General features: G+C 28.4%; 1 protein-coding gene across 1 annotated transcript; it reads left to right on the forward strand.

Annotated features, from left to right (window-relative positions):
- Positions 1 to 691: 691 nt before the first annotated feature.
- Positions 692 to 27,340, forward strand: LOC103568994 (exportin-2). The gene is made up of 10 exons (XM_014441374.2): positions 692 to 939; positions 1,211 to 1,356; positions 11,179 to 11,517; positions 15,131 to 15,499; positions 16,575 to 17,058; positions 18,679 to 18,877; positions 18,951 to 19,211; positions 20,993 to 21,388; positions 26,279 to 26,754; positions 26,992 to 27,340. The coding sequence occupies exons 1-10, from the start codon at positions 855 to 857 to the stop codon at positions 27,132 to 27,134; spliced, it is 2,898 nt and encodes a 965-aa protein (XP_014296860.1). The 5' UTR covers positions 692 to 854; the 3' UTR covers positions 27,135 to 27,340.
- Positions 27,341 to 27,582: the final 242 nt, after the last annotated feature.

Below are 27,582 nucleotides of genomic sequence, written 5' to 3' on the forward strand. Positions count from 1 at the left end.
ATTGACTGCAAGTTTTTCTGTCAAGTTACATTCAAGCTACTGCAGTAGTCTGAAGCCAACTTAAAGAAAAGTATTATCCAGCCAAGTCTACCAGAAACTTTCTCGTTAAATTAGCTGTAAATGTTTCACTGCAACACATGTAGAGCAATGTCTGGTTATCAGGGCTGTAAAAACTTAAGCAAAGATCCCTGATAGCCAGAATTTCTGATCAGAATGTTGTTATACATGAGTTGAGACCAACTTAACGACAAGTTGTCGACAACTTTCAGTTTGTGTAACTGTTGACTACAAGTTGCTCAGAAACTTGTAGTCAAGTTGTCAGCTACAGTTACATAAGCTGAAAGTTGTCGACAAGTTTCTCGGAAAGTTGCCGTCAACTTATGGAAATGCTAACTTTTGTGTTCAACTTGGCAACAGGTTGTGGCAGTAGGTTGTCGACAATATGCGGTCAACTTTGCTATTAGGGCTTTTGCTGTCAAACTGTCAACAAATTCGGGCAGCAAATTTTAGGCAATTTCAATGTCATATCTAAGTTAATTTCTCAAGCTAAAGTGGCTATTAGGGGTGTCATATAAAAAAATATACATCTATATGATTCCTCCATTAAAAAATTTAAATTACGCGCAAATATATAAATGCGCGCGCAATAAATTTTTAACTAGATCGCGCTTGTGTTGCACAACAGCCGCGACCTCGAAAACAAAATTGGCGCAAAATGCCGGCTTAATCTTACACAATTTACTCATACTCGTGTGTTTTATTATTTTATACTATTCTTACGTTAAAGAAAATTATTTAAATACACAAATTAAATTTAATTGAAATAAATACTCGATTATTATTAAATAATTAAAATGGAAATAGAAGAACGTAATATACTAACACTAAGTAATTATTTAAAACAGACACTTAGTCCTGACGTAAATATTCGTCGTCCAGGTATGAGTAACCTCTAAATATGATATTTTAATAATTGTTTATATTTAAACACAATTATATATTATAATTATAATTCAGTTAATAGCACTAATAAATACAATACAATTTTTCTTCTATATTTTTTTCATTGACTGCAAAATTAAATATACCTATAAATAATAGTGACAGAATTATAATATTAATAAATACAATAAAGTTTATTCTCAACAATTAGTTCTGAATAATAAAAGAAAAAGGACATCATCAATAATGAAAATTTTATTTTTTTAAGCTGAAAAATTTTTAGAATCAATAGAAACAAATCAAAATTATCCAGCTCTGCTGTTACATTTAATTGGTAAACAAGATTATGATTCAACAATACGAGTTGCTGGTGCTGTTGCATTTAAAAATTACATAAAACGTAATTGGAAAGTTGTAAGTATTGCATTTTATTTTTATAAACAAATGCTTTGTAGCACTCAAAAAGCTTATGGTGCTAAAAGTATGATGCTAAAATTGTATACAAAAATGTATGTTTTCAAGACAAAATGTTTGATTTAAATATTTTAGTTATTTAAATATTGCTAAGCAATTATTTTCTTTAATCAAGTAAAAAAATTACTTCATCCTAGGGTTGCGAATTCTTTAATGAGGTTATTTGCAATTAAAAATTAAATTTTTAATCCGTAATTGAAATATCGATTAAAAATACGAAAGTAATTTTTAATTCAACAACTTGAATTGAAAAATTAATTTTAATTCAGAAACGTGAGATTAAATATTAAAAAATTAATTTTAATCCAGATGTGGGATTCAACATTTAAAAATTGATATTTAGTCCGGCACGAGAGATTCAAAATTTAAAAATTCATTTAAATTTACACACGTGGGAATAAAAATCGAAAAACTAATTTTTAATCAGACAAGTGAAATTAAAAATTAAAAAATTAGTTTTTAAATTGACACGTGGGTTTAAAATTTTAAAAGTTAATTCTAGTTCAGAAACGTGGGATCAAAAATTAAACAATCACTTATTAATTAAAACACGTGGGATCAAAAATTGGAAATTACTTTTTAATTTAGATACGGTACGCAATCAGATAAGTATTCAAGACAAAAAATTTGACGGCACTTATAACAGGAAATAATACTGTTTTACTTGACCTTCAAGTTTAAATATTTTTTTAAACTTACTCTTGATCGTCATATATGATAGAATTTGCAATAAAAAGATCATTCATAGTTGAGACATTCAAGAATAAATTTTTTGAATAATTTTCAGTATAAACAGTAAATTAAAAATCAAATAAACACTAATCCGATGTTCAGAATGAAAAATTTTTTATTTAATTTTGGTTACGAAAATAGAAAATTAAAAAAACGGAATGTAATTTTTTAATCCCCTTCAGTTATAGCTAATTAAAATTTCTGATTTACTTTTCAATTATTAAATATGGAATTTGAGATTAGAAAGAAATTTTTTAATCAGATTTTCCGAATTTAAATTGATCATTTAATGTTGTATTTTAAAACGTAGATTTAAAAATGAAGACATTACATTTTAACGCTACTTTGCGAATTAAAAATTTGAAATTTAATTTTTAGTTCAAAAATGCAGGATTAAAAATTAAAAAATTATTTTTAATTCAAAGATATTGAATTAAAAATAAAAAAATCATTTTTAATTTGTTGTTTTTGGATTATGAAATATAAAAAAAAAAATTAATTGAAGCACTAATGCAATTATAAATTTAATGCGCTATTTGCAATCCTGACTTCATCCAAGTCTTTTTCTTATTTAATACTAAAAAAAAAATTGCTTTTGTCAAGAAAACCTACCAAAAACAGATTCTCTGTATAAAGTCGCGCCAAGTACACGTTTAAAATTTTTTAAAAGTAAAAAAAAAATTATTTTTCACAAAAAAAAAAAAGTCCAATCGAAAAAATACCAAGTACCTAGTATGATGCAAAATCATAACAAACATTTTCATAAAATTTCAAAAAAAAATTGTATAACAAAATTTCAATATACTTGGTGTGCTTACAAAAGAGTAAAAAAAAACATATTTGATTTTATTAGAAATTTATTTTGCTTGAGTACATGTAGTAACGCACACCAAGTACATTGAAATTTTGTTATACAATTTTTTTTTTAATTTTATGAAAATGTTTGTTATGATTTTGCATCATACTAGGTACTTGGTATTTTTTCGATTGGACTTTTTTTTTTTTGTGAAAAATAATTTTTTTTTTCTTTTAAAAAATTTTAAACGTGTACTTGGCGCGACTTTATACAGAGAATCTGTTTTTGGTAGGATTTATTTTTTTTTTTTTTGTAGCGTTATTATATTTTTCAATTTTTAGTATTATTCAACGTATAATTCATTGTTTATCAATAATAAAATATTAATTAGAGATCTATACATATTTTCAACGCAATTATTAAATAAAAATGTTAATTTAATTGATCTGTAAATAGCACTAAATTATATATATCTACACTGTAGATCCCTTATTAAAGAGGTAATTTTTAAATATAGACATTGCGGGTAGCTAGATAGAACATAAGAAAGTTAATCACGGATTTTATTTTGAAAATTTTTAAAATTATCTGATGCATCATTAATTGTTAGTCAATAATAATTACTTAATTAGAGATAATTATACGTATTTTTGACTCAATTACTACGTAAACATACTTCAACTGATCGACATTTATATCTGTACATATATATATATATATATATATATATATATATATATATATATATATATATATATAGCACTAAGTTGCCCGATTTTGGTACTGTTTAGCGGATATAACTTTATATACAACAGAACGAAATTCAAAATTTTGACAAGTTGTTACCAACATTCCTAGAAAGTTGACAATAATCGAGTGCCGCAACCTGACGCCTACTTTCTGAAAAAATTGAAGTCAATTTTCTGTCAACCCTGCCAACTAAGAGAATGCCAGCTGTTGGCACACATTTTCTCAGAAAATAGGCGACTAATTGCCGTCAACTTATGGAAATGCCAACAATCTTTGCGGCCAACTTGATAACAAGTTGCTGCAGTTGGTTGCCACTAGCTCGCTTTCAACTTGATTATCAGAAATCGCTTATGACTGAAGTTGTATATCTCAGCTCCACTTACTTAACTCCTGATTATGAACCAACTCAATGTAAACCGATCTGATTTATTCTGATTGCAATCGTTTTTTGGTCGTTTGTCGATCAATGTCGGTCTATCAAAGTTGTTTGTGAGTTAATTGCTTAATTATGAAAAAGTAAATAAAAATTAGCCTTTAATTTTTTCCATTTAACCCCTCTACTTCGATATTTTATTAATTTTTCCATTTAAATCACTAGGAAATCGTTTGTCGATGATTGCCGGTTAAAATAAAGAAAACAGTAATTTTTTTATAATAAAAATGTAATTAAGAAACTAGATTTGTCATTAGTAGTCTTCAATAAAAATAATATTTTTTTTCTTTTGTATAACGATAATAAATCTTCCGATTAAAAATAATTATATGTTTCCATTCGTTAAAAATCCGATTTTCAAATTTTGCTAATAAGGTATTGACAGGTAGCGCCACAATGTTAGATGTACGAAATAACCCTAAAAGCCACCTTAGCTTGAAATTGATAGTAATTTGATAATTAAAATTATCGAAGTTTGCTGTCCGCATTGGCTGACAATTTGATATCAAAACTTGGAAAAAAAATTAGCGGTTGATTTTTCCTTAATTCAGAGGAAAAATCAGAACTTCTGATCAGAATAGTTTTGTACCTCAACAAACATTTTTTTTTTTTAAGTAAATAATTTAATTCTATCTAAGATTCGAAGGTAGACCGATCAAGCGAGGCTTAGGAGCTACGCTTTAGCATCCTCAACTACGGCGGCTTATTGGAAATCGTGTTTTTTAATAAACTCTTGAATTATTCATCAATGTTTGTCATCTTAAATATAGATTTATACAACTCAATAATAAAATTGAAATATCTAATAGTTTATAGAAGCTCTCGAAAAAATCAATATATATTATATTTTTATCAATACCAATGAAAAATTTCATTTCTCATAAAAACAAATTTTTTTTCTCAGCGCAAGAATTTTTTTCCTATTTTTATTTATATTTTTCTTCAATTCTTGTTATTTTTATTCAACCAAATAATTGCTTAATTGAAGTTTTTAATTGTAATAAAAATGAGAATGTATTAACTAAATTAAAGAAAAGTTTGCCTTGAGTAATTGATGCTTCCAGAAATTTATTATTGAAGTGAAGCAATATTTTTCATAAAATAAGAATTATTATATTTTACGAAAAAATGACTTTTTTTTAACTTCCTGCTAAGAAAATCGACGATTTTCAAAAATTTCGGGAAGTTATTCTTTTCACCCCGATTTTCGAAAATCGAGTTTTCATCAGATGTCGACGTTTTGAGGTCCTAGGAAGCTATTCTGACTATTTTCAGAATGATGTCCGAGTGTGTGTATGTATGTGTGTGTGTGTGTGTGTATGTATGTATGTAAACTCTTTGTAACTTTTGAACTAATGAATCGATTTGGATGGTTGAGGTGGCAATCGAAAGAGCTTGTTGGCCATCAACTTTCCTGAAAATTTCAGATTATTTGATGGAATAGACTCGAAAATACAGTCGAGTCTCGTTATGAACCCGCATAAAGGGGTGTAGGGGAATATAATTCTAAGAATTTGTGTACCCCCACTCTGTCAGCGCAGGCGACAGTCGTGAGTTGAACTTCCCCTACTTTTTAAGCGTGTGAGTGTGTACGTGATTGTTTCCAGTATCTCGTTATGAGTCCGTTTGACTTGAGTGTTATGTTTCTTATATGTAAATAGGACTAATATGATAAATAAACTCTTAATTTCTTTTCATGAATATACGGACTCATATCGAGACTCTGAAATTAATTTTTTTTTCACGTTGTGGAGGGGGAAGGTCTTCCGTGGAAATCCTGGTTCACGGACTCATAACGAGCGGACTCATAACGAGACTCGACTGTATTTGCGAATTACGAAAAAAAAAAAAAAAAAAATTTTAGTTTTTTATTGATTTCTCGAAAACGTCTTATACGATCGACTTCAAAATCTAATCAGCTCTAAAACTCAATAAAACGCGTCGACTGCCACCTCAAACATTAAAATCGGATAATTCGTTCGAGAGTTATCGCGGGAGAAAGAAATGGTGAAAAACGGTTTTTTTTAAATATTTTCGAAACGACTGACGCGATCGATTTCAAATTTTAATCAGCTCTAGAACTCAAAAAATCGCGCCGATTGCCACGTCAACTATCAAAATCGATTGATTAGTTCAAAAGATATCGGCGTTGAAAAGTTAAAAAAATAACATTTTATGTTATTTTTTCCGGATAAATCATAATATAACGTACTAAAATGTGCCTATCATACCAACTCATCTTTTTTATGGTTTCTTTCGATCATATAATGTCATCGAACTTGGTTTTTAGTTTAAATCATATTATCAACAAAAAAATCGATAAAACGTAGTTTTTAATATTTTTATCGGATATTTCATATTTTATTGTTTCTTACATGAGTCAAAACTTATTTAAATCTTGATTTTGATCCCTGACATTGATTTCTGCCTCCATACACTTATTTTACTGAACATAATCAGGAACTAAATTTTAAAAACCGCTTCATTGATGATTTTCGATTCTTAAATTTTCAAACTTCAGCATAACAGGTAACTTGTTAGAGCTTGAAAAGATCGTAAAAAAACACTTGCATGTGATAGCATTTTCGAGCTCGAAGAGCTTGAAAATATATCTACACTAATGTTTTCGAGCTCTTTGAGGTCGAAAACAGCGGGAAGTTTTGGGGCTGGCCCGCAGGGTCAACCGACGCCCAGATTTTTTTTTAAGTATTTATGGAAACAAGAGAAACAATTATTTCAATTTACTTTTCTTATCTCTGTGTAGCTGAGATCCAATAGTTTTTGATTTTCTCTAAACGATAAACTAAAATAATATTGAAAGAAATTGCACTTACAATTTTTTTAATTTTCCACAAGTGCATATCCTTTTTTTTTTATTTTTTTTTTTTTTTGATTTCTCGAAAAAATAGTCCGCAAATTTTTTATTGTCTACTAGGCTCGCGTTCGTGTGAAAGTAGTAGACATCAAACAGTTTTAATAATTTTGTTAACGAATCACTTGTCATTAGAATAAAGTGTTGAAAATGTACACGGAAAAATTATTTTAAGTGATGAAGATTCTTTACTATTCATTTTTATTTATCTTTTTGCCAGTATTTCATTTTTGAATGAAAAGAAAACAAATTTTTTAATATTTGCTACTGTCATTATCATATAAAATTTATTATTTTCAATTATTTATTAAAAATTTTTTTAAATATGTCAGACTTAAAAATTAAAGAAGTATTTTAATCAATTTATTTAAAAAAAAAAAAAAAAAAAAAAAAAAAATGTTTATTAAATACAGTTTTCATGATACTAGCATCGAAACTTGAAGTTTCAGTATCTCTACAGCCAGTCGAAACAAGCTAATTTCAAGCTGATGCTGCAAACAACTGCTAGCAAATTCGTAATTCACAAACCCCTTCACAGCGGGCAGAAACAATTGTGTTTCTGCCCTGTGCTAGTTATATTTAATGTTCATTTGCAGCCTTATTACTCTCATTTGTTTACTTGTCACTTCAGTTTACTCATTTCATTTTTTAAGTGACAGTTTTAATTAACCAAATTAAATTACTAAAAAATGAGTGAAAATAATATTTTTGTATTATTTACTATTTAATAAGTGACTGTAAATCACATATTTCTCATTCTCTAACAGTTCTCCGCATCATTGGCTTGAAATTAACTTGTTTCTTACTGGCTGCTGACACTGAATCTTCAAGTTCCGATGCAGGTAATCATGAAAAATATAGAGCGTGACTCAGGATAAAGCACGATTTCAGATTGCGGGTGATGTCAGCCCTCGCCTGCGGCTCGGGCAGCCAACTTCACCCTTGTCTGGAATCGTCTTGTTTTATTGCTTGTCACACAATATACTATTAATAAATCAAATGTCGTAGAGATTCAGTGAAACTAGCCATGAAATTTATCTAACTTGTGATAACTTTGATTACAAAATTGTAATTTTAAAAACCGCGCTCTATAAGAAGAAGTAATAAAAAAAATCGGAAACGATAAAATTTCAAGATTTTATTTTATGATTTTTCTATAACGACTAATATAATAAATCATTATTTTAATCATTCGTAGAAAATAATTGGTTTATTAATTTCAAAATTATTTAATATTTGATGATTAAAAACATATATTCTTTAAAAATCTTATTCGATGAACAATAAATACCAATTTTGAAAAGAATTGAACGTTAAATAAAGTTTCATTGCTGAGTGTTCAAAAAATTAGTTTTTATAAAACAAGAAATAGAAACTACTGTAAAATTTTCACTTTTCTCGTAAAATATTTTGAATTAGTAAAATATTTAGCACTTAGCTATTTGTTTATTATTTTTATTAGTTTTATCGGTAAATTGTCTAGAAAATATTTAATATTTTTTGAACACTTATTTTACTTAAAAAAGACATTGATTATTTTTGCTATTGAAAATATCAATTGAATAACATAAATATATTTCCGAGTGTAGTTTTAATTTGCATTAAAATTTTTAATTGAAAACTAAAAAATAATAATTCAAAAAATGATCATACTAAACGATTTAAAAAAATAAATTTTCTCCGATTTAAAGAAATAACAACTCTCCCTGAAGTCAAATTTTGCTACTCAATTTTTGATTCCATGGTCGAATAAAATCTCTGCTTTAATTTGACGTCAAATCTATGCTCAATTTGATTGTTGATTTTGCTCAACTGACTGTGGATTGATCGAAGAAAAGCTCAAACTCTTTTGTTTTCGACCGTCATATCAATTTTTTTTGCTTACTTATCCTTACTAACCCTCCCAAATAGCTCAACTTGTTAGCAGGGTATCCATTTCGTCCGTAACTTAACGTAAACTTGCGGGTGAGACTTGACGTTGCTGAACTTAGTTGCGGAGAAATTATGATTATCTAGGGTGATAGTCAAGTTGGCATCAATATATTGCTGCAACTTGTTGCCAAGTTTAATGTAATTAGTTAGCGATGTCATAAGTCGACGCCACCTTGATGAAAACTTTCATAGTCAACTTGGCAACAAGTTGAGACAATAGATTGACGTCAATCTTACTGAGTTTTCTGCGGACTTAGTTCGGTCATACACGCTCATAGGGTTTTGACGTTAAACTGCGACAGGAGATTGACGTCAACTTTGCGATCAGAGTAAAAATTTTTTGTTTCAAATGTAAATTTTTATTACAGTCCCCTGATAATTTGACTTAATCATGAAAAAAATCGGACTTGGCAGTTCTATTCTCTTTAACGTCAAATTTCTATCAATTTAATATTTCCGAAATATTACCCTAATATCACAGTTTGCTTTAGTGAAAGGAGCAAAAGTTTACCCTACAAAAGTTTCCTTAAATTTTTTTCGTCAAATGTCCGTCAACTTCGGACTTTTCCGTTTTTTACGACAGTTTGTGTACAACTCGCTATTCAATTTTACGTAAATTTACTACCCGAATTAAAATGCTAATTCACTTCAGAAGTTGACCAGAAAAAAAGTTGTTGTCAAGTTTCAGGCAAATTTTATGTCAATTTATTGTTAATTTGACTTGGAAAATTGTACAGTATTTTTTTACCGTCGAATTGTAGACATTTTTATGTATAAATATGCTTACCTTCTGAAATCGTAAGAATGAACATTACAAACTTTTTTTTTTTCGTGAAAAGTTTCCTCCCCTGATAGTCAAGTTGGCCGCAACCTGTTTCCAAGTTGGCATTTCCATAAGTTGACGGCAACTTTTCGAGAAACTCGTCGACAATTTTCAGCCCATGTAACTGTTGCCGACAATTTAACTACAAGTTGTTCAGAAACTTGGTTACAGGTTGTGGTAGTAGATTGTCGCCAAGTTTCTGAGCAACTTTTAGTCAACAGTTACACAAGCTGAAAATTGTTGTCAAGTTGGTCGCAACTCACGTACACCAACATTCTGATCAGAAACTCTGTCTATCAGGGTCTAAACTGAAGAAAAATTAACCGCAAATTTTCTTTTGAACTTTTGCTGTCAAATTGTCAGTAAATTCGGGCAGCAAATTTCAGGCAATTTCAAGCTAACTGAATGATACAAGTTGACGTCAATTTGCTGTCGCGATCAGAAGGCAAATTAATGCTAAAAATTGCCATCAACTTCTTGTTCATGCACGTAAAATATTTGACGTCCGGTTACGGCAATAAATTTCCGTTAAATTAAGGTCATTTAGCTATCAGGGTTTGATATTTTCTGTAAATTTATTAAGATCTGAGGGTAAAATCACATTTCCTTTTTTTAACAAATAACCCTAATAGCCAAATTGGCAGCAATCTGGCGATAAACTACTGCTGTAACCTGTCGCCAAGTTGGCCGCAAAAATTGGCTGCCATAAGTTAATGGCAACTTTCTGAGAAAGTTGGTAGCAAAAGTTGGCAATTCCATAAGTTGACCGAAAGTTGCCTTCAATTTTTTTAGAAACCTTTCTTAAACTTGCGTCTGCTCGCTGACGCCAATTTTCACAGAAAGTTGGTGGTAACTTGTAGCCAATTGTTACAAAAGCTAAAAGTTGTCGTCAAGTTGGTAATAACTCATGTACACCAACTTTTTGATCAGTCTCGCCATCAGGGAATATTTGCTCTAATAACTAGTTAAGCTCAATTTTACGTACTATGAAAAGCAAGCTGGCAGTACGCTAGCGACAAGCTACTGCAGCAACTTGTCAGTTGTCACCGAGTTGGTGGTAAAAGTTAACATTACATTAGTTGACGGAAAATTGCATTCAATTTTCTCAGAAAGTTAGTGATAGGTTGCCGTCAATTTTTGCGGCCAACGGTGACAAATTGCTGTAGAAAGTAGTCGCGAACCTGCTGCCAACTTGGCTCTCAGGGTACATAAAATTAAACTCAACTGGTTATCAGGGTAACAACTTTCTAGTCAAGCAACAAACAGTAATTTTTAGGTAAAGTTGAAAAATCAAAAATAGTATCAAAATTCTAATGAATAATTTTATTTTTATTCTATATTAAAACATCATGGAAATTTAAGTTCTTAATAATTCTGTTGGATTTATCAACTCTTAAAATTTTTCATTTTATTAATTATTGCAGGAAGAAGACATGCCAGATCGTATCCATGCAGCAGATCGTGATGCGATTAAAAAATTAATTGTAAATTTAATGTTACATTCGCCTGATTCAATACAAAAGCAATTATCAGACGCAGTATCAATAATTGGACGCCATGATTTCCCAGACAAGTGGCCTGATTTAATTGATCAGATGGTGGAAAAATTTAATACTGGAGATTTTCATATTATCAATGGTGTACTTCATACTGCACATTCACTATTCAAACGTTATCGTTATGAATTTAAAAGTCAGAGTTTATGGACAGAAATTAAATTTGTTCTTGACAAATTTGCTAAGCCTCTCACTGATTTATTTGTCGTACGTATAAATTAACAATTTACTAGAATCTTATGGTCTGATTTACTAGTAGTTAATAAATTTAATAATCATAATCAATGAGTCGCGCGTTGATTCTTCTAAGAAAAATTTGACAGTAACATATCCGGTTCTAGCTGTACGAGATCTATGTAAAGGCCAGCTGGGAATTAAAACCTAGCAAGAGAGAAAAAAAAATATAACAGATTCATAGAATCAATTAAAAGTCTTTTTGAAAATCATAAGAATTTAGGTTCATTAGAATTAATAATTACCATTATCAAGGTGGCTGAAGTATATAAAAGAAATTCGAAATCAAGAAACTCCTTGTTCTAGGGTTGGAAATGAAGAGTTACTTTCGGGAACAAAACGGGATTATTTATTTATTAATAACAAACGCTAATCGGCTATTTGAAACTGGTTACAAAAAATATGCAGAATTAAATATAAGGAAAACTATAATTTGAAAGGAGAAACATTCAATTATAATTCAACTTAGACTTTTAGACTGAGGATCGGAAAAACTTGATTAATTGCTCAGAAATTTTTTTTAATATTGGATTGAAAAACTGATAGAAATCCACCAAAAAAATCGATGTCTGAATTGAACTCGTTGACTTGATTAGCTATTCTATTGTACGGTCCATTAATTACGTAGTTTTTATTAGATCTTAGCGTGTTAATTATCCGATTGTTCCTAAGACACGGTTATAAAGGGATTATAATTTTTTTTTTCTAATTAATCCTGAAATTTTTATTACAAATTTCTTTTTTTAATCTGAAAATTTTCGTTATGAATCAATTTTTGCAATAATCCTCTAATGATCATTATCGAGTAATTTTTTTTATAATGATCTCGATAATTGCATTACAAAGTTTTTTTTTCTAAATTCTGTTCCAAAATTTGGATCATTAATTTTTTTAACAATCAAAAAATCTGCATTAGGGATTTTTTTATCGTTATTACGAAATTTTATTTTATGAATTTATTTATATTTTTTATATAAATATATTTATTATTCATTTATGTACAAAATTTCTATTATGGATTTTTTTTTTTTTTATATTCTTAAAATTTAAATTACTAATTTTTTTTTTTTTAAGAATCCCCAACTTTACATTATGGATTACTTTTTTTTTTTTTTTTTTTTTTTAATTAATATTCTTGGGGAGGGGGGGGGAGCAAAGGTTAGCATTTTTGAAAAATCGGATTTTTTTTTTGGTTTTCTTATAGTAAAACATTTCAGGAATATTGTCCTAAAATTTCAAGTCAATCAGAGCAATCCTTGCGTTACTCTCCCCTAAGTTAAAAAAAAAAAAACAAATTTTTTTTTCACTTTTGTCTTTTAAAACTTCAAACGCATTTTCCTCGAAATTACTTTTTCAAAGTCCATGAGCACTGCTATTTCAAAACTAAATTACCGATTCATTTCAAACTTGTTACACACTTTCTACGTATAAAATACCTTTCCCAGCGTTAAGTTTTAGAATTTTTTTTATTTCAAGGGAGTTTTCCACCTACAAGTTGGCGCGAATTTTCGTAAAAAATAGCAGTTTTACTTTAAATGGCCACAAAAAATTAAAAAATGAGAAAAAAAATAATCAGAGAACGTTGGAAGGAGGATTTAATAATGCTTTGAATAACTTTCAATGGTTTCTTATTTCGGACAATTTCCAGCTAAGATACAGTGCTCACCGCAAATCGTCTATTCCAAAAGACGTTCTCGGAAAAGCTTTGTCACCGGCTTCATTGTGGACATTTTCGCATGAAAACATTAATTAATGTTGTTGAATTCCTACTTAATAATGTTTAAAGGGTTTCAATAAATTTGCTCAACCCATAAGGTAAATGTCCCAATACCGGAACAAGACCCAATCATTATATTATATTTCAACTCGTACGCGATGAAACTAAATAAAACTTTCTTTATTTGAAACCTTAATCTTTCAGTTAAAAAATAAGATATAAAATAGATTTTAGAAAATGTTTAAAATATGAAAAAAAAATGTTAATTAGAGCAATAGTCTCGGATTTATGACTTTTTCATGTCTCTTAATGGTTTTGCTAAGAAATCAGTCAATGGTCTTAAGCTTATAGAAAATGCATAGAATTACTTTTCAATAATTTTTTTTTTTTGTATATGCATCTTGAATGACATAAAACTCAAGAAAACATATTAATAATATGAAAAAAATAGTATTATTATATTAATTTTACTGTTCGTCTATTAGTACACCAAAATGAACCCGTGCCCAGTACCGGAACAACCAATCATATTAATGTTATCGATAGACATTAGCGGTGAGTTTTATTGACCGGCTAAATCAAGTACAATATTAATTATTACTGGAGCCCTAATATTTAATGCAGTATGTATAATTGTTATAAAAAATAGATTAAGTATAGATAAACTCTAATTTAAATCATAAAGAATAAATTTTTGTTTTTAGTTTTTTTTTTAATTATTTTTCTAGTATAACCTCAAATGATTTATTTTGTTTCTATTCTTTAGATCAAAACATTTATTTTCATTGAATATTCAATAATTTTTTAATTTTAAATACATTTTACATTATAGGTGTGATATAGCAGACATCAGACAAATTTGAAATTATTGATAAATCGAGTAAATAATTAATAATATAAAATAAAAAAAAATGCGAATTCAAAAAATCTTGAAATTAATAGTGCTTTTTTTGTAAATATTATTTTTTTAATTATTTATCTTATTTATTTATAATTTTAAAGTTCTCTGATGTCTGCTACATTCATACTCGTTTTACATTAATATTATTTAATAATTATTAATATTTTCACCATGAATAAATGCAAAAAATAACTTATTTTATTTACTGTTTCGGTATTAGGACAACCGAATTCCCGTATTGGGACAAGGCTATTTCAGCGTTCCGGTATTGGGTCTTTTGGGTGTCATAGAAAAAAAATTTTTTTTTTTTATATTAAATTTTAAACAAATGAACTTATTTGATTATTTTTAAATTGGTAAATGTCTATTCTATATGATGTAATAAATTATTTTGGTTTATAATTTATTTGAATATTTTTAAAATTATAAAAATCGGTCATATACCCTTCGTCGTTCCGGTATTGGGATATTTACCTTACGCCTCAAAAAAATTCGTAAAAAAAAAAATCATTTTTTTTCACGCTATAACCTTTATCCCCCCCCCCCCCCTCTCCCTTAATAAGTTAAATTACTCATTGAAGAAACAATTCATATTGCATTATTTTTTATTTACACAGACAAAAAAAATTTCTTGGCGCAAAAAATTTTTTGCATTATTAATTGAAAACAAAAAACTTTCTTAACGCAAAAAAACTTTTCTCGGAACAAGAAAAAATTTTTTGGGGGAAAAAAAATTTTTAAATAATAAAATTTTTGATTTCTATTCATAATGCAAAATTTTTCTTGCGCCAAGAATTTCTTTTTTTCTGTGTATGGATTTTTGTACTCTGACCATGTTTTCAATAAGAAGAATAAATTCACAAAAATTTACTTATTTTTTACGGGCACAATAAAAATACACTTTTAGAATTAATAATTATATTTTTTTTATTATTATTATTAATATAACTATTGTTATTATTATTTAGGCAACAATGAATTTAACAGAAGTCCATGCAAATAATAACGAAGCCCTTAGAGTGATTTATAATTCATTAACTATATTGTCAAAAGTATTTTATTCACTAAATTTTCAAGATTTACCAGAATTTTTCGAAGATAATATGGATACTTGGATGAGTAATTTCCATCGTTTATTAACGGTTAATGTACCAGCATTACAAACAGATGATGATGATGAACCTGGTGTTATTGAGCAATTAAAGTCACAAGTTTGTGATAATATTGTTTTGTACGCACAAAAATACGATGAAGAGTTTCAAAAATACGTGCCACAATTTTTGGATGCTATTTGGAAATTACTAAATACTACTGGGCAACAAGCAAAAAATGATACGGTAAATTATTTTATTTAGATTTTTTTATAATTTCTCAATAACTTATTTATTGGCAAGGAACGCGACAAAAACGACATCTAATGGTTACAAAAAATCATGCTCGATAATTGTAAGAGATATATAAAATCAGTGTAAAAAATAAAAATTCGTTATAAAATCAAAATATAAAAATTGATATCGGGGAGGGAGGGGCAAAATGGGGTACTTAAGGAAATACGAAGTTTTCGAAGACTCAAATACACTGAATCTTTTTTTTTTTTTTTTTTTTAATGACATTCAAAGTAAATAGGAAAAATTTTCAGTTATCGTTAAAAAAAAAATTGTTCATTTTTGCGGGCAAAATGAGGTACTCCCTAAAAAAGATAGAAAACAAAAATTTCTGGATTTTAAATGAATTTGAGTAAGTCAAACTTTTTTGCAAGTAATTGACATAAAAAAAAATTATATTTTACATGATTATTGACTGCAAAAGTAGAAAAACAAATTTTTAATAATTTCTATCATAAAACAAAAGTCATTAATATTTTTCAACTGACAATTGATTTTTGAAAAAGTTTAACAAAAAAAATTCAAAATAACGCTCAAGTATATTAACAAAAGTGATTTTGGAATGTTTAAAAACCATTTAAAATATAAAATTTTTTTTTTCCAAAATTTTGGGGATACCCCATTTTGCCTACCCAAGCTCGTTTTGCCCCCCTTCCCCTAATGATATAAATAAAAAAGTGCAATTGTATTTTTGTCACAGAAATATTATATTATATTTTTACCATATATGTTATTTTCATACGGGAAGTCACTTAAAAATTTGGAATTTTTTTAATATCTCTTCATTTTCGTGACTAGTGTGCTATTGAAAAAGTTTTTAATTTTAAACTGCCGCAATTAAATTTCCGGATACTTTTCAAAATTCCTTGGCATTTCCATGATATTTCCCGGTTGCAGAAAATTCCCTGGTAATTCCCGACATTCCTGGTTTTCCCTGTTTGTGGCCACCTTGAAAAAAAAAAAAAAAAGAAATCAAATACCGAAAATTTTATTTCTCTAATTTCTAATTAGTTTATATTATTTACAGGTAATATCTAATTCATTGCAATTTCTCGTAACTGTTGCCGATCGTGCTCATTACCGTACTCTATTTGAAGATCCTGAAACACTTCGCAATATTTGTACGAACTTAATAACTCCAAACATTGAATTCCGTGAATCAGACAATGAATTATTCGAAGACAATCCCGAAGAATATATTCGTCGTGATGTTGAAGGAAGTGACGTCGATACAAGACGTCGTGCTGCTTGTGATTTAGTTAAAGTACTTGCCAAATATTTTGGCGCTAAAGTTATGGACATTTTCGGCGTTTATGTTATGCAAAGATTAGAAGAGTATGCCATAAAACCAGTTGAAAATTGGCGTAAAAAAGATGCTGTCATATATTTGGTTACCAGTTCTGCGAGTAAAGGCCAAACACAAAAACATGGTGTCACTCAAAGTAATGAATTCGTGCCGATTCCACAGTTTGCAAGTCAGCATATTTTAACGGAACTAGCCAAACCTAATGGTAATAATTGTTTTTTTTTTTTTTTAATTTCTAATTGCTGATATTTTATTAGCTAATCACATTGAGAGAAAAAACTGTGAGTTTTCAAGAAAAAATATTCGATTGAGGTATTTTCGTTACCTAAATATTACCAAGCAATTATTTTCTTTAATCAAGCAAAATAATTACTTTATTTACTAGCTTGATACTCAGAAAAAAATTTGATTTTGTCAAGAAAATATTATTAGTCATGCGTTTTTAACTTCCCGCGAAGAAAATCGACGATTTTCAAAAAATTCGGAAAGTTATTGATTTCACCCCGACTTTAAAAAATCGGGTTTTCATCATATGTCGACGTTTAAAAGTGCTAGGAAGCTATTCTGAGATTTTCAGAGATGTGTGTGTGGATGGAAACCTCTCATACTTTTTTAATGAATGAACCGATTTAGATGGTTCTTGTGGCATTCGAAAGATTTCTTCTGAGCTTAGATTTCCAGGAAATTTCAGATTATTTAGTCAAGTAGACTCGGAGATATTTAAGAAATACGATTAAAAAAAAATTTTTTTTTTGTTTCGTTTTTTTTGGATATTTTGAAAACTGTCCAATCGATCAATTTCAAAATCTAATCAGCTTAGAACTCAATGGAAGCTTTCCTTCGATCGCATACATTGATTTTTGCCTTAGTATCCTTTTTTTATTTTTTTTTATTCAACATAAATGTTAATAAATATATAAAAACGCTCATTCATTAATTATTTTCGATTCTAAAATTTCAAACTTTAACATAACCTTTTTGAGCTTGAAAAGCTTATAAAAAAAAAGGAAACAAAGGTATTTTCGAGCTCGAAGAGCTCGAAAATGTATTTACACTAAAGTATTCGAGCTCAAGGTGCTCAAAAACAGTGGGAAGTTTTGGGGCTGGTCCGCAGGGCCAGCCGGTGTCCAGATTTTTTTTCCCATGTTGATCAAAATAGTTTTGTACCTTAACAAACATTTTTTTTATGAATAAATAATTGAGTCCTACCTAAGATTCGAAGGTAGACCGGTCAAGCAAGACTTTGGACCGACGCTTTAGCATCCTCAGCTACGGTGGCTTATCGGAAATTATCTTTTAAATAAACTCTTAAGTTATTTATTGAAGTTTGTTATCTTGAATATAAATTTACACAACTTAATAATGAAATTTAAATATTTAATAGTCCACGCTTTAAACCCTGACCCCCCTCCCCCACTCTTAATTCTTAAAATTTTTGATCAATTGTTGTATTTTCATCGTATTTAAGATATTTTAGAAAATATATATATACATTATAGACGACTAATAAAAAAAATTTGATCGTGTGTATTTTTTTTCAATCCCAAGATTATATAACTATCGAAATCAATGAGTATGCGAATTTATTACAAGATTTGTAAAAATAAACAAAAATAATCTGACAGTTAACTGGTAGGGCTCTAATAAACAATTAAATTGATAATGACAATCAAGCAGTCACGTCACTGTAGGTTGCTTTATTCTATTGAATTATTTAACTTTAAATGTAAGTCGCAGTTATAAGGACATCTGCAGTAATACTCACACTTACCCGAAATGAAATTAAACAAAAAGTAAAAAATTAAAAATTGATTATTGATTTCAGTTAATGAATTGCCAGTAATTAAAGCGAGTTCGATTAAATTTATAATGACATTCCGTTCAATTTTACCCCGTGAAATTGTTGTCAGCTGTCTTCCGGATATTATTAGACATCTAGGAGCATCAAGTATCGTTGTGCATACTTACGCAGCGTGTGCAATTGATAAAATATTGTCACTCAAAAATCCTGATCATTCCTCACTGTAAGTTTTATTATTATAATCATTACGATTGAATAAATAATCAGAATTAATTAATAAATACTATTTGTTACAGAGTTAAAGTTGAAGAAGTACTGCCATTAGCGTCAAATTTATTGAATGGATTATTTAATATTTTGTCGATGCCAAATTCAGATGAAAATGAATACGCGATGAAAGCAATAATGCGTAGCTTTGGTGTTTTGAAAGACAATATATTACCTTATCTTGGTGAATTACTACCAAAATTGACTGAAAAATTGACAATTGTTGCGGGTAATCCAAGTCGTCCTAATTTCAATCACTTTTTATTTGAAACTCTCAGTTTATCTATAAGGTAACAATTTTTGTTTATTTTGAATTTTCGGATGCTACATTTAAGTTATTAAATACAAACTTTGAGGAATAATGACCACTTTTGCGTGTGTTAGCGACTCATTTTTTTAAATAAGGTTTCACGATTATTTGTCACTTCTTCAATTTCTGTTTATATTTGTAGATTATATCTTTTAAATTATCAATACTACGTTACTAAATTTCCGAGTCGAAAAATTTCAGCTTTATTTCAAACTGAATAAACTCCTAGGCAACAGTTGAAAAAAATAAAAAGTGGCTATTTAAAATACATTATAAAATGGGCCTGAACTCAGACTGAAAGGTCGTCATATTTCACTTTTTAGGGCCATCAAGCTGAAATTAAGCTTGAAAATAAAATTAATTAGTCAGGCTCTTCAGCTTAAAAATAGTTTGAAATTAAAGTTTTTCAGGTTGATATTAGGTTCCCCGCGTAAAAAAATAATAAATTTGTTTCCCGGCCGAAATTTGGCTGACATTAAGATAGAGACGAGGATTTATACTATTATTATTATTATATTTGATTAAATAGAATAGAAATGATTGGAATCATTTAATATTTTTTTAATTGCCCGGGAAAAATCAATTATATACAGTCACATGGAAATCAGCAATATATGGCCGCGTATGACTGAATATGACCATATTTAAATAAATTTAATAAAACAGATTGTTTTATTCTTTTTTTAATTTATTGTTCAACCATTTTAGTGATGCAGAGATTATTATATATGCGAATAATTTAATTTCTAATCGCATTAGAAATTTTTAATTCAGAGAAAAAACGTTACACTTATCAACGACCGCACACGCATTAGTGAGATTCGAACCCGGGGCCCTACAAACGAAAGACCGACGCTTTAACGACTAGGCTGCGCTACCGACAGTGACTACTGAGTTTAGTTGTACCCTACACAAGATCGAAAGAATACATTCACTTTTACAGTCATATCAAGCTGTTCAGCTTGAATTCATGCTTAAAAAGTTATTAAGTAGCAGGTTGTTCAGATTAAGAATAAATTCAAAGTGCAAGCTAGTTTCAAGCTGAACAGCCTTACAGCTTGTTCAGCTTGAATTCAGTGTCTTTTTAATGCTATGGTAGGCTGTTCAGTTTCAAAATAGCCTGAAAATTTTACGTCAGTTTGAAGCTTAAGCTTGTTCAGGTTGAATCCAGCTTCAATTTGATTCCAGTAGCAGGCTGAACAGTTTAATTTAAGGATCAATTAAGAGCAGCCAATTTCAATTAAGGTTCAATTCAGCGCAGTCGGCTTCATTTAAGGTCCAGTTCAGCTTAGTCAGTTTGAAATAATGCTGAAACTTTTCGACTCGGGATAGTTTCGAGATATTAGCGGATAGAATTTTAACTATGAATACTATGGAAACCGGTGTAGAGACCTCTCTATTCTCCATGATTTGGACAGCCAGCCGGGGGTATTTTAGAAACTAAGAGACTTATTTTCTTGAACTGAGTTTTTACTGCTCTTGATTTAAGTTGGTCATACTGTTTGAACAAGAGTTTGAAGTTCTTTAAGCAAAAATATTTTTTTTCAGCTTAAGAAAATTACACTTGAGTCAAGAATTAAAATTTATCAATTGATGAAATATTTTTTTGAACCAAGAACATAAACTTTCAGAAAGAAAATGTTTTTTGACCAAAAAAAAATTTTTTCTTGATAATGATATTTTTAACTCGAGTAACCATAAACATTACAGAAATGAATAAATAAAATTTAATATTCATTTAATTACCTTTTATAATTATAGAATTGTTTGTAAGTCAAATATGGCTGCTATAGAGTCATTTGAAGCTGTATTATTTCCAATATTTCAAGGAATACTTACTCAAGATATTCAAGAATTTATTCCATATGTTTTTCAAATACTTGCATTGTTACTGGAATTAAGAGCAGGCTCTGAAGTTCCTGAAAGTTACATGTCATTATTTCCCTGTCTTTTGGCACCGTCTTTGTTTGATCGTCAAGGAAATATACATCCGTTGAATCGTTTACTGCAAGCTTACGTTAATTTAGGGGCACATCAAATAATTACGCAGGATAAAACCAGTGGATTGTTGGGAGTTTTCCAGAAATTAATTGCATCTAAAGCAAATGACAATGAGGGATTTTTGTTAATGCAAGCAATCATACAGCATTTTCCACCGTAAGTTGATCATTTTTAAATAAAAAACATGAAAGTTTTCTATTTTTCATTAAAAATTAATTTTAAAAAGTTCTCCATTTATATCATCAATAAAATTATTTTGAGTCGTATTAAAAAATTAATATTACCAGGAGATTTTGGCAGAAAAAATTTTCGGTATTTAATTTTATTATTTTGTAAAACGACTGATGCATTAATGGTATCTTATACATATTGTAGAAAAGAATAGTTCTGATTCCTATGCTATAATTGTAACCATTACTATATTAGATGGTAATGAAGATTTTTGTGAAAATCCTGAATGAGTTTGCTGGGAAAAATCTTTAGAATTGTGGCAAAAATATGAGTTATATGTCATTCGATGCGAAATCAAATTTTAAGCAAAATGTGTTTTTTTTTATTATTAACTCGCTTTTATGTATGTCTGTTCGGGTGAAATTTTGTAACTGATTTTAAAGTAACTTCTCAATGAGCTAGAGACTTGAAATTTAGAACAAAGCTTAAAATTAGATGACAATGCAAGAAAATGAAAAAAATTTTTTTTAAAATGAGAAGGAGAAACACTAAAAGAGGAAGAAAAAAATTAAAAAAACAAAAACAAATGAAAAAAAAATCGAATGAAAAATTCATGTTCATTTGTTTGTCTGTTCCGTACGAATTTTTTATAATTAATTTAAAACTAATTTCTGGATGAGTTATATTCTTGAATATAGCTCACAACTGGATGACAAATAAACAAACACCGTGTAATGAAAATACATGAAGAAAATGGAAAGAATGTGACGACTACGACCTCCAGCACCATGAATAGAATCATATATTCAACATTTTTAACTAAAAAGAATCTGGATTTGATTTGTTTTAATTTTTTGAAGTATAATTCTTATAAAAAATGAGTTTGATATATTAGTCGGAAGAAATAGCGATTTTCTATTTCAGATTTGATTAAGTGAAAAGGAACTGAAATAAACCTGAAATTTGTCGCATGTCTCCGTCATTATCGTATCCAGGCCTTTAAAATCGATTTCAAAATTTCACTCATACAATACTAAAAAGCAGAAAATAATTATCGAAATAAAAAAAATTTTTTCTCGCCTCCGGGCGGAAAGCGTCAACTTTCGTCCCGCAGTGCAAAACGAAGTTACTGCTTTCCGCCTCCGTCGACGAGAAAAATAGTATACACTCCTCGGGAAATAAATAAGAAAGCCTCAGATCACATGTTTGTTGACAACAATTACATGTGATCTGAGACATTTCTTACTTTACTTCCCTAGGTGTGTAATATACTATTAATATACCACGTTTTTGAAACGAACTAAAAAGTATAAAATAATATTTCTCAATCTCATAAAGATTTAAAACCACATACAAATTCCGAACTTCTTACAGATTGTCCTGAAAATTTATAATTGTGAATTTTTAATAGTTATGAAAATACTTGTAAGATTTAAAACTAAGAACGTGGGGCGCATGCAACAGAAAATTGATGCATTAACAGTTCAACTAACAATTTTAATGCATTGCAAATAATATGGACTAATATGCAAGCTTTTTCATTGACAGCTCTTCTCTACACTTCTTATAGTTATATATTGCATGCGCCCCACGTTTTTCGTTTTAAATCTTACAAGTATTTTCATAACTATTAAAAATTCACAATTATAAATTTTCAGGACAATCTGTAAGAAGTTCGGAATTTGTATGTGGTTTTAAATCTTTATGAGATTGAGAAATATTACATATTTTATACTTTTTAGTTCGTTTCAAAAACGTGGTATATTAAAAATTTTTTTGATTTCGATAACTATTTATTTTTTTTATTCATCACAATTTCGATTTCTTATTAACAAAAAACAAAAACACAATACAGAATCTTAGCTTTTTGTTAATACCGCAATAACTATAAGCGATATCAAAAATCTAAATAAAGATCCTTAAAGAGGAGGAAATTTCTGAAAAAAAGTCTCGGCTCCCGGAATTCTAGCTCCATAAACAATAATTTTTATTTAATGTTGAAAATGGGGTTCCGCGCGGCTGCTCTCTTGCTCTAACCTCGACGCGCCATGTGACAGCTGCCGCGCGGAACCCCATTTTCAACATTAAATAAAAATAACACTAAGCGCACCAAATACACTCAAGCATTAATAAATATAAATAATTATAGAAATAACTTTTTTAGTCAGCGCATTCCGTTTGTGCCAAATTCTAAGCTTGAATACTTATTTTTGTAAAGAGAAAATATTTTTTTTTTTTTTAAATTTACTAAATATTTGAATAACCAGTAGTATATTTTTTGCTGACTATCAAATATCTATAAAATTAATAAACTTTGTTATTTAATTATTAACTATCGAAATGGTTAGGAATATCTCATTGCAAATTACTTATTGTTCAAATATTTAGTATTTGTTTCGAACTTATTAGAAAATGTATGAATATTTAAAAAATTTAGATACTTTTGATAAATTTTTTATGATATCTGCGATTTTTCTAAAGTGATTAGTTATTTAATAAATAATAAAAATAATTTTTGTTATTTAATTTAAGTTTTCAAAAAATTATACTTCAAAAAATGTAGGGAAGAGTGGGGTCAATTGAACCAAAAATAGTTTAACATTCTTTTTTTTTTAGATGAATAAAAGAAAAATGATATCTTTTTCTATTATGAAATTATAATTTATTATGGAGGCTATCATTTTTTATAAGCGCATAACTTAACAAATGATGAAAATTTTTAATAACTCGGGAAAAAAAATTTAGATCTATTCAGATCAAATTAGATCTGATGTTTCAGATCTGAACAGATCTGCATTTTGACCAGATCTGTTTAGATCAAATTAGATCTACTCTGATCAGAATAGATCTGCTTAGATCTGAACAGATCAAGGTAAATAAAAAACACTCTTAGATCTGCTCAGATCAAATTTGATTTAATTCGCTTAAAAACAGATCTAAATAGATCTGTTTTTTTATCTCTATCCTAATAAAAATTGATATGTCTGATTAAAAATATATTAAATATATCACAATAATATAAAATGTATAGGATTGAAGCCATTAAAATTAAAAGTAAACGTTTCATATTCCATATGAGATCAGCTTCATCTTTTCCTTTAAATGATACAATTGAAATTTAACTTAATGAAGATTTATAATGAAAATCACTCTTCTCCAAACAATACAAATTAACATATAATTAAGAAGATACTACTTCAAACAAAATAAAATATTCAATAGTTATTAATCTCGACAGTAATATAAAATGAGTATAAGTAATGAAATATTATCATAAATTAGACTGATTTTTTGTTAAATAAAAATGATTATAATCAATTCGAAACACTTCGCATAAATATAAAGGATCACTTTTTTATAAACAATAATGAAAGTAATCTCATTTTAAGATACATAAATAATTTTTCCTTAAAGTATTTTATACTTATTTACCCAAGAAAGCCATGTAACGATGTATATGAAGTACCTATACGAATATCAGATAATATCGATAGTAGATTATTAGCATGTTTATATTTTCTATAATAAAATAATTACTAGCTGAATAAACAAGAAAATATATTTATTTTAATTACAATAGACTTTTTACAATTATCAACATTTTGGTAAATGTGTCCAAATTCAGCTAGTTAATCTTATAATTATAATATAATTTGAAGAAATATTTCTTTATGATTTGTGCAGATCTAATCTGATCAGAGCAGATCTGAACTTTTTTTCCCGAGAAAAAGTTATATCAGCTCAGATCTGGTTTGATCCGTACAGGTCCAATTAGATCTATTTACATTTACTTCATAAATTGATCGTTTAATCAATGTTGATCTGTTTTTATCTGACTAGATCTAGGTTGATTTAGGTTGATCTGACTTCATTAAATTTGAGCAAGGTAGATTTGGACTATTTTTCCCCAAAGAAAAATGTCATATCTGATCAGATCTAGTTTGATCTAAACAGATTAAATCAGATCTACTCTGATCTGGGTTCAGTATAAATTATGATCAAATTTGATCTGAGCTGATCTAATTTGATCAGAACAAATCTAAATTTTTTTTCCCGGGAAATACGAAATTGTATGACTGCATCAAATGGTTCAATCGCCCCCTTCGCGGGAACAGTTGAACCAAGAGTATTAGAATTATAAACTAATAACTTTAATGAATAATTTACTATTTATTACAGCTTAAAACTAAAATTACAACACTTCTAATAATAGTTATTATTTTATACAACATTTTATGTTATAACAATCACTTTTAAAATTTCTGTCAATAAAATTATTTTTTTTCTTGGTTAGTTTAACTTGTTTTCACACTCTGTCAAGATGCGCGCGCATGTCTGATGCTCACAGTGTAATTCGTGTGGTTCAACCGTCCCCAAGAGTACTGATTCAATTCATCCCATATGATTTTATTGAAATAATTAGTTTAAAAAAAAATATTCAAGAACTATTTTACTAGAATTAAAGTTAGAAATTTATGACTAATATAGATATATGAAGGTATTACAAAAAAAATTTTAAGATTACATTTGAAAATTAAAAAATTATTAAACAATTTTTCAAGATCTGAAAAAAAAGTTTGGATGCCTAAAAACACAAAAACTTGAATTTTTTTAAATTAAATCATCATATTGGTTCCAAATTTTGGTCAGACTGAGGTTTAGTGTATTGAAATATAATTCCAAGAGGACGACTCATTTTTATATTTTTTTCGATTTTTTAAGCTTATTGGTTCAATTGCCCCCTGGTCCATTTGACCCCACTCTCCCCTATCCATATTATTTTAGTAATAATCACAAATAAATACTTAAATCACTAGTGAAAATATAGTTTGCGCCGATTACTGTTTACTGATATATATTTTAATTTTCCTGCAGTGAAACACTTCAACCATACGTAAAACAAATATTTGTCTTACTATTTCAACGGTTGTCATCCAGCAAAACAACAAAATTCGTAAAAAATTTAATTGTTTTCTTTGCATACTATATAATCAAATATGGAGCAACAAATTTCATCCAAATAATTGACGACATTCAGCCTCAAATGTTTGGTATGGTCGTCGAACGTGTAATTATAGCCGACTTACAAAAAGTATCCGGTGATATCGAACGTAAAATAGCAGCAGTCGGTATTTCAAATATATTAACTGATTGTCCAGCAATGATTGAAAGTTCATATAATATTTTTTATCCAAAATTACTGGCAAGTTTGATTGAATTTTTTGAATTACCACAAGACAATACTGTAAATGGTGATGATTTTCTACCAGAAGTTGACGATAATCCTGGTTATCAAGCTGCTTACAGCCAATTAATTTGTGCTAAAAATCCTAAGAAAGATCCATTGGAAGGTAAACAATTTTTTTTTTTTATTTAGCAATAATTTAATTATTTTTTGGCTTTTTGTGACTTAAAATATTATTCTAAATAACTACTGACAGCGAGTATTATATTTGACTTCGGGTTTTGAAAACCCAAGCGTCAGCGACTGCTACTAACCAATCGAGAGAATTATACTCGATGTCACTAGTTGTCTTCCGACTGTACAAAAGAAATATTAACGATTCAATAAAATTATTTTGTTGCAGCAATTGTTGATGTACGATTACATTTAGTCCAAGGACTCAGTAAATTACAACCAGCACAATTGAGCAGTATATTACAACAACTTCCCCCAGCTAATGCAATGCATCTGAAAAATTATCTCCAATCTGCCGGCATCAATATTTAAATTTTTAATAATTAATTGAAATAAAAAAAAAACAAATTTAGTTATTTATTATTTCTAATTTGTTCATATAAATTATTTTCGTCATTTTTTATCACTCAAATCTCCATTTTTCATCTGATCAAAATCAAATTTATAAAATTTAGTTAATTGCCATAAATAATTTTTTTTTAACTTCAAAAGTTATAACAATATTAAATAAATAAATTACGGTTTTTACTCTCATAAAAAAATAATTGTTTATTTATTAACATAATTTCTAAGCTATGGTAAGTGCAGACATTATTGCGACTCAATATGTAGGTCTAATTCGAAAAGCATACACGGAGAAAACGAGTCTCGAAAATATTATAATATTTAATATATTTTAGTAGGAAATACTTATGCAAATCAATAAGTGCATTATTTTTACTAAATGCATCAAATTTGCATTATTTCTTACTAAATGTAT

Source organism: Microplitis demolitor, chromosome 10 (assembly GCF_026212275.2).
Source record: "Microplitis demolitor isolate Queensland-Clemson2020A chromosome 10, iyMicDemo2.1a, whole genome shotgun sequence".
Classification (NCBI taxonomy): domain Eukaryota; kingdom Metazoa; phylum Arthropoda; class Insecta; order Hymenoptera; family Braconidae; genus Microplitis; species Microplitis demolitor.